Raw genomic sequence first — 9,366 nt, forward strand, 5'->3', positions numbered from 1 at the left:
CATCACCAGAGATGCGCATCCGGGATTCGGAGGCGAGCGAGAAGGCTGTGAGTTCAGTCCAATACTTTCGTCCTGGATCCTTATTTTTGACAGCAGCATACGTCAACGCAGGAGTAATCCAGCGTACGAGCGAGCGACCCTAGTTGTCTTGCTTGATTCAAGGTGTGAACATTCGGGGTTTGAAAACAGGCCTTGAAGTGTTTAAGGTTGTTACTAAAGTCGGACGTACAGAAGATGCGGCTGAGTCTGATGCATGGTGAGCAAAGCGGTCAGTTTTAGTGCTGGAACCTGTGGGGGTGTTTTCAAATGGGGGTGGGGTAGGGTAGGATAGGTAATATGTGAAAGTGTAAGAAGAGAGGCGTCAGCAACAGCATGTCTTGGCTGTTGCAGGATAAGGCGACCGAGCTGATAATGCCACGCGATGGCCGATATGGCATTAAAGTATTTTTACAGTTGAAATTGTCATATTTGGGCTGATATACTGCCAGGGCACCCGCACCTAGACAGGAGGACGATGGGTTCTTGACCAACGGGTCACGGAGGCACACAAACCGTCACACCATGGTACGGTCCAATCTCTCTGTGACGGGGTCGGCTCTTTGTGATCCTCCTTGTGTTTGACTGGAAGCACTGAACGATGTGACGACTAAACGATGTCAACGGGGCTTAAGTCATCAGTTCTGTCCAGCTTTTCCGACTGGGTTTTGAAGGTGTAGGCGAGCCCTTCGTCCATGTCCCACATATTCTACTTCCGATTAAAAGACTGTTTAGGTATGTTGATATGGTTGTGTGGCAGTGAAGTACCCTGTACACCCCTCGCATTTCTGTCAGTGGAGATAATGATGACGTTAAACACTGTACAACAGAATTCAGGCCATAGTTTTCAGAGCTGCGCGATAATTGGGAGGGAATGAAATTTGCGGCGGTCCGCGCAACTTGACTTGGAGGGAAAGCATTGAGCTGGGAAACATATTCTCTTCACAGTTACGCGGCCATTGTTTTAGTCATATAATAATACGCTAATCATTACGTTGACGTAGTAGTGGCCGTTCGGTAAGTGTCAGCACATATGGGTCCCCGAATAGCTTTCGGAAGCATTGACTTACTCTGTCTATTCGGTTCTTTCCAGGATGCCTCTTCGAAAACGAATTTCAGACACTCCTGTTCGGACTTCTGGTGCTACAGTTTGGCCCTACTGTCCAGGGTTTGATGGACCACCACCTTGCGTCGAAGGAGAGGAGACGATTGTTCCTACCATTGCCCAATCCACTTCACTACCGTTACCCGTCTCGTCTAGTGCCCGAGTCCCTCATAACCGGATACCTACAGCTGACGGAGTATCAGTAGGAGCTTACTCCACGGAAACACCGAGGTCCAACAGTTCTCTATGCACTCTCTTGTCCCATCGTTTCGAGACCGGCATGCTAAAACTGTCCGATTGTTGTTGCAACGGTTTGTTTCGTCGAAGTCAATCCAATTCTTTGCATGAATCTCAGGACAGACTTCTTCCTCCCCTCGAACCGGATGAGTATTGCCAACCAGAAGACCCTGAACAGTTCAACACACAAGTGGTTGATTGGATGAGACGACGACTGATCTATTTTTTCATGTCACCGCGAGAGAAGTTCTATGCGAAGCAGCGCATTCCATACAAACTGTTTGTACAGTTGCTGAAGGTGGTTCTAATCACATTGCAGGTAAGTTTCATCAAACCATGAGTGTTTTGAGACCGTATAGTTTCTCAGTGTTGATCATTTAGCTGTGGAACTGCTCGCCGAACCTAGCAATTGGCTTAAAAACTTCGTTACCCATCGAATGGATTTCCTCAGTGTGCGGCAAGGATGATGGGACGTACACTAATGATGTTTACTCGATTGGTGAAGAAACGTTTGTAAGCGACAGATCCACCACCACCCGGTGCAGCCGAACTGTCGATATTTCAGCCTTACAATTCGCCAAATCTTTAATGCCCTGTTTATGGAGTTGTCAGTCTCGTATGCATCTAGAAAACGATGTGGCATCTGTTTGCGTGTGATTTTGTCGACTGATGCGGTCAGCGTCAAGTATAGACTTGGCCATTTTTGTGTTTGCACCGGCGAATCTTTTGCTACTCTGTTCGATTAACGCGAGTCATCGAAACCAGCCAATTTCGCACATTTCACTCCCTTAAAGGCACAGTTTTTTCACATATCTAGTAGGTAAAAGGAACAAATGACTGCGGTTTCAGACGTACAAGTAGGCGCTTGTCCACGCGGATTCTGGTATACGCCCAATCTTCTGTACACAGGGCACGGTTTGATCCGTCAATCATCCCACTCCTGGGCATCTGGTCCGTTGGCGATCGACTGCAACGAAGTCCGTTTTACTCAGTGAGCAAGCCTTACTCTAGAAGACTCAGTGGAGGGATGTTATCAACAACCGAAGCCATTGCAGTGGGAGGTGGGCAGATAAATACAGCCAATTCAACCGCTTATTGTCTAGGTCGTAGTAGGAAATACAGACAAGACTTGTCCGGTCTGATGGCTAGTTAAGGTGTCTAACTATTGGTAGCTCGGCTGATTTAATTGGCCGTTGATCACATGACAGTTGATCTGTTTGCCGGACTTTGCAATGGGCGAGATGGCCCAAGTGGTTAGGGCGCAAATCTACTGACCGGAAGGTCTGTGGTTCGAACCCGACCTCTGCCTCTCGACTTCCCCTGTCTGGGCTTGGGCAGCCTGACAGTATCCCAGCCCTCGTGCCTCCTATGGCTGGCATGGCAGTTAGGCGCTGAAAGGGTGCTATAGTTGAAGTTTGCAATTGACTTGCAATAATTTCGTCACCCCCACGTGCTGACATCGTCAGTGCGCGGTTCGGTGGATAATTCCTCCACTTATGCTTGATTTTGTTTGGTTTCCAAAGCATAGTTAGTATCTGCAAAGTGACTGGCTTTTGACGATTGTCCGGCACTTAATTTGGTTGGTCAACGCCAAGTCCGAAATGACCATTCAAAGTAAGTGCTGGCCACTTTCCGGATATTAACCACTCTTTGGAGACTACCTAATCCCAAGCAGAAGTGGAGGGATCACCCACCCAAACATACACTGATGTCTCTCTGATTGGTGACGAAACGTTTGCAAGCCGATTGCCAAGCTGGTCGAACAGACCAACTGCCACCCGACTGACGACAACCGGTCAAGATTACCGTTTGGGGGCCCCTGCTGTGACATGATTTTCGCGACGCATTTGTTGTCGACCGACGTTCGATCGGTTAACTTTTCGTTATCCTGCTGGTCATGTTGAAAGGAAGAAGTCCTTCGCTGCGGAGTTATTTATTAGAAAATGCCAACTGAATAGTCACAAACTTTTGGACAAGGAAGCAAAACTCTCATATGCATTTTGTTTACAAAAACTGAATATCCATCCTCTCTTTGAACGCGTCTTCCTGGACTTTGCTGGATATTCATTGACTGTTGCCCAAATCCAAGCAAATGCTACAAAGCGACTCCACAAATTCCGTAATAGATCTCACTTTTCAAGAGATGCAAAGCGGATTTACGAGAAAATATACTACTCGCATGCCTCCCCCATCAGTAGTATCGCCGTTACAATGGTAGCTTCGAATGCCTATTTGTCTGACGTGGTCTTTGAAAATGAAATACCTCTTCGTTCCCCGCTCTCCATGATCCAACGAGCATCTTTGTTAGAATGCGATTGCGTTTACTCATCACCATCATCATTATCAGCTGTAAGAACCGCGTACTAGTCGTACAGTGGTTATAGCTGCCTATCGAGATAAAGTGCGACAAACGTGTCCAACTGCGCTATGCCATTGGTTTAGCAGTTGGCGTTTAGATGTGCTCCTATTGGCTAATTTTCGTTTCGAGAGTGTTATCCGGCTAATGAACCACTGAAGATTGCTAGACACAATCACCTTTTAGTCTCCGTTCTTCTTCGTAGTGCTATGAACTGTGGAGTTCCGTTATTGGATTACCGGTACACCCAGTATTTATTGTGGTTAGATCGTGAATTTGCTGACCGAAAGGTCCGTACTTCGAACCTGACCTCTGCCTCTCGACTTCCCATGTCTATGCTTGGGCAACCTGGCAGTGTCCCAGCCCTCGTGCTTCCTTCGGGTGATGTGGCAGGCACCTTGTTGTTCTCAAGGCTGAAAAGTTCTTTGTAGAGAGAATGTGCTTTTGGTTTCATCGAGGTTAAGTAATCACTGAGTCCAGGGTCGAAAGTGGGAGGAAAATTTGCTTCGGGTTTGTTGTCTAACATCCCGGGAGTTCACGAGTAAACCGACCAATGACCTTGACAGACAGATGCCCGTGTGGACAAAATTGCACCACCCTCGTTCTTCTCATCTCTAATGTGCTAAGCCGGTGTAATCATCTACGACAGTGGATTCCAGCCACGTTGGACATATACACACAAACGTCCTGATCACTTGCATTCCTTAAAATCTGCAGCGCGCAGATTTTTCGGCATTGGCCGGTGTGTATGACACTGTTCTCCAAGTGCAACAAAGGTTATCCAGGGAGGCCTTCCAAGTCGAAGGTATCTGTTAAGTGCGGGATAACTATGATACCTCTTATAACACTATATAGTGTTTGGACGTAATACACTACTCATGATGTTGCTGAAAACTCTCCAACAGCCCACGACCGGTTTCGTCCTTCTTGGGGGGGGGAGCGCAGTTTCCCAGTTTTTATCAACCTTATGTTCTACTTGGAGAAGAGCACCATAAACGGGAGATTCAGCTGGGGTTCTGGTGGGTATCTCGTCAAAACCAAATTGGTATGCAAATGAGTATATAAGTCGAATCTCGTTAAGTTCTGGTTCTGGTTGAAATTAAGGTTGATGGAAACTTGGGGACTGCGACCATCTGATGAGCTGCTAGAAGGGCGGAATCGGTCATGGGCTGTCGAAGCGTTTTCAGTAACCAAATGAGTAGGGTATTACGTCAGTATCTTCAATATCGTACTGACTGAAACATGAGGCAGCCTGGTACAGCTCATTCAGTTGATTAAGAATATCATTAACGAGAGATTCAGCTGGGTTTATAGGTGAGTCCCTCGTCAAAACCGAATTTGTATGCAACTGACTGGAAAAACCGATCGATGTCAGCCATAATAAAGAGGTAGTTGTTATGGTAAGAGGTGTGTGTAGTCTGAGTGTCGTGCAAGGTCACACGGTTACATTAGAAGGGCAGTCTTTGCATTCGAAGTAAAATGTAGCAACTGCATGACGGTATACATGAGACAAACGGCCAGAGAGTTGCACGGCACAATCAGTGAGCGTGAGCGGTGCATAAACAAATCACCAAGAAACGTAGATGAATATCAGGCGGTAGTCAACGATTCGGCAATGGTAAGGCATGCCCTAGACACTGGGCACAGGATAGGTATGGAAAATGTGGAGACGGGTGGCCGAGGCGATGGAGATCGCCAACCATCCCAGTATGATTAGAATGGAGGGTGTAGAACTGGCAAGCATGTGGAGAGCGGTTTTAGATCAGCTGAGATGACACAAGGTAGAATGCGAGAGAGACCGGTTTTAGATCAGCCGAGATGACACAAGGTAGAATGTGAGAGAGACCAACAAAATCTGCGTGGATAACACTGAGGAGGAATATTGCATTTGGGTGTCCCAGACCGGAAAAGCAAAGCTTCAAAGTCCTGACTCAACTTGAGGACAATCCCTCCTTAAGCAACTGTCTTAACTAACACTAACTTAATGAACGAGAGCTTCTGACTGTGATACGGCCTTGATCAAATCGGCCTATCGTAAGAAATCTCCGGTTGCTTGGTTCTCTGACTCTCCACCAAAACTCGGCCAACCGGGTAACTTGGCTCGACAAATTTTTTGTGTCAAAAGTGAAACGTTATCCAGCAGTGAACCGATTGTTTGTTTACTAACCCTTTTGAAAAGAGGATGGAGTGTGTAATTAGGACAACGTAGTGTTTCACATCTCACGCCATTAAGCGCCGGTTCCTTTTCCATGTCGTGGTATTAGACTATTCGGACTGTATTCTTGGCGCCCACTCGGAAGAGATCACGTGGTCTGCACTGGCACAACGCTTGTCCACAGTTCTCAACAGCTACGACGCCAAAATCGAGCTATTGACTACTCTGAGACAAGAATGGAGAGGTATTAGACAAAATGTCGTATACACACTCGACCAATGTATTATGGGGAATTGATTCACAGAGGTTTCGAGGCGGAAAGTACCATTACAGTCTCTGTTGACCAGACAGCGTCAAGGGGTGTTTTTACGCTAGTCTGTCAAATATATATTCTTATAAATTCTGGATTTATCATTCACCGGAAGTACAGCTATTGTGTGTGTGTCTTAAAATTTTGTTGTGCGGTTTGTATGAAAGCTAAAGGACGACCGCCATGTTTTTTCCCCAGCGAATTCGGCCCTAGTGGGGAGTGGATCATGTTGCTGGAGGGTGGATAGTCTAATATCATCGAGGATAATGGCCCTTATTCACGGTCTTATTGAACGGGCGTATGCAGACAGAGAGAATATTCAGTTGAGTCTCTCGAGTCTTTCCAGATCGATTTGTAAATGAGTGTATTTCTCGAAAACAATCCAATTAGGGTTCAAGTAGAACATAAGGTTGACGGAAACTCGGGAACCGCGCCTACCTGATGAGCCCCTAGGAGGACGAAACTGGTCGTGGGCTGTCGAAGAGTTTTCAGCAGCCTTGTGAGTGGGAAAATATACCGCGATATCTCGAATATCGTGCCAACTGAATCATAAGGCGGACTGTGTGCAGCACATTCAGTTGCAGAATATCATAAACGAGAGATTCCAATTGAGTCTCTCGTGTAAACCAAATTGATTTGCAAATGAGTGTATTTCTCGAGGATTCAACCCTGTTTTTCAGCCCTTTCGCGCGTTTACTGACCACTTCCCTGGTAAACATGCCATTATTTAAGAATCATCAGAGCTTTCGAAATTACGGTTCTCTATGGTGCCTACTTCCTAAACGCAGTGCTAACGCTCAGAACTGTAGTCCTAGTAGCGTGTTTGCGGATTGTACACTATCAGTGGGTTGATTTATCATCTATTATCTGAGATTTCAAGATAGCTCAGATGTTAAGGCGCGAACTTACTGACCGGAAGTTATGTGGCTTGAACCCAACGCAGGGATTTCGATTGCTCCTGTCTAGGTTTGGGCAGCCGGACAGTATCTCAGTCCTTGTGCTTCCTTCGGGTTGCATGGCAGCTGGTAAATGAATGATTGTTAAAGCTGAGCGATTATTCTTATCGATTTATTATCAATCAGCTGATATCCACGTGAGATAAGGTAGTCGTGATTACTTCTAAATACACGTCTGTTTGTAACTACAATGTGACCTGCTATATAATGATTGTCTCCAACCTCAGGAGAATTGAAAGTATGAAACCTACCGCTTGTTTACCGTATTCAAAACCAGACACGTTCACAACATTCTACCTGAGAAGTATTCTTTCCTGAAACACTGCCTGTAAAAGGTTCAAATGTCATCCACAAGATGAAGGCTGAGGTTTTCTAGAAGGTTATTTGGAATGCACTACTCATAATGTTGCTGAAAATTCGTCGATAGACCACACCGGTTTCGCCCTTTTTGGGGCTCATGAAGTAGACGCAGTCCCCTGGAAACATCACAAACGAGAGATTCAGCTGGGTTCTAGGTGAGTCTCTCCAAAAAAACAAATTAGTTTGCAAACGAGTGTATATTCGCTAATTACGAATGCTCATTTTTGGAGAATACACGTACACACGGATCAAGCGGAACCGTTTTATTTCTCTCTGAGCTCCCATCTAAAGAACATTTGATTTTATCGGCTATGACTGAATTCACAACCACTGCTTTGAGCGGCCCCAATGCAGTTCAGCAAACCATATACCACTGAATGCCTGTGTAATCTTGCTGGTATCTTCTCGAACTCCTTCAGAATGGCGCAAACCGTGAAGTGAACAACGTATGGGTTGAAAAAAGAGTGAAAGAAATTACAAAGAGTTTGGATGTTGTTAGTGCTGTACGTCTTGAAGGATGGCGTCACCGTGACCCCATCTGCGCTTGGTTGGAGACACTGCGAGAAATGGCGGGTGATCGATGTCAGTGGGTGTTCGTGTTGTCAGTCTCTTTACATGGTGTAGACATCTCAGCTTGCTTGCGGCAGGCCAGCACTACTCACCCACTCCGATTCTCTTCTCTTCACTCTAAGGTTCTAAATATAATTAGATGAATTTTATGGTTGTACGACAGTGAATCATCAGTGTCCAAACTGATGTTGTCTCTGATGATGATGATGATGATGATGAACCATCAAGTATAAGCTTTGCTACCACAATTACTCTATGGCGGCGTTATGACTCTGTGGCCAATCTTTTGAAATTTTCGATAGTTCCGACATTTAGTCAGTACTGCTGTCAGCCTGTGGTGTAAGGTTTTGTCGTTGCACAAACTCGAATATACAAAGAAGAAGTGGTCCTTACAAGTGCTATCATTTCCACGCTAATTTGGTTTTGAGATTCAGCTGGATCCAGTTATGTCTTCTGTCAAAACCAAATTCGTGTGCAAATGAGAGTATATGCCGAAATCCGTCTAATTTGGTTTCATGTAGAAACTTTGGGGAGTTGAGAGAACCTTGGGGACTACGCCTACCAGCTGAACCTGTCACGAGCTGTCGAAGCGGTCCTAGTGTCTTCTTGAGTAGTGTGTTACGCCTAGACAAGAGTTGATCCTGGTCCCAACAGGTCCTGGCGTAGGAAGTGTTGAAATTGTCTATTATGCCTTTCTTAACGCAACAAGACCTGGGATGGCAGCCAATCTAAGTTCGCCTCTGCATGGATTCGAACCCGGGAAGTCCGCGGTGTTTACCACTAAGGTATCATATCATACCGTCGAATGACGGTGGTCTAGTTGTCCGCTTTGATCCTTTCAATGCGTTTCCTATTCTCATAGCTGCTACATAGAAGTCCGGCTACCAAATCCAAGGGATTAGGGTCAAGCTTATCGGTTGGGCAGTACTATGGTAACATTATGGATTGCCTATCGGCACCTAAATACTCGAGCTGGCGTTTTCAGCAGAGCCAGCTAAGGTACACAAAGTGTATTAAACGCTCAAAAACAGGTAAAAAACCAGGTACAAGCGGTCGTCGTCTATGTACCGGTAACATTATGGGAATTTGGATGCTCCCTGGACGCAGCATTTGTAACCGGTATTCAGCGGATACTGAATCGTGATTGGCTATTGGGTCCCTATTTTCGACCAATCAGAGCTTGCCTTCATCATCAATGACAGCAACAGCAGTGTTGGCACTGATGCTTCACTGCCGTATAACCATAGAGTTCGTTTAGTTTATATATATATATATATATAT

The 9,366-nt window shown here is 45.8% G+C and overlaps 1 protein-coding gene across 1 annotated transcript in view; it reads left to right on the plus strand.

Moving 5' to 3' along the window:
* Nucleotides 1–1,055: 1,055 nt before the first annotated feature.
* The window catches only part of T265_07823 (hypothetical protein), a gene marked incomplete at both ends in the record, with an annotated part of 38,691 nt that continues 30,380 nt past the window's right edge, over nucleotides 1,056–9,366 (plus strand). The window contains one exon of the mRNA XM_009173452.1: nucleotides 1,056–1,697. Coding sequence (XP_009171716.1) covers nucleotides 1,131–1,697 — 567 coding nt within the window. The remainder of the gene's footprint in view (nucleotides 1,698–9,366) is intronic.

Source organism: Opisthorchis viverrini (assembly GCF_000715545.1).
Source record: "Opisthorchis viverrini unplaced genomic scaffold opera_v5_186, whole genome shotgun sequence".
NCBI lineage: Eukaryota > Metazoa > Platyhelminthes > Trematoda > Opisthorchiida > Opisthorchiidae > Opisthorchis > Opisthorchis viverrini.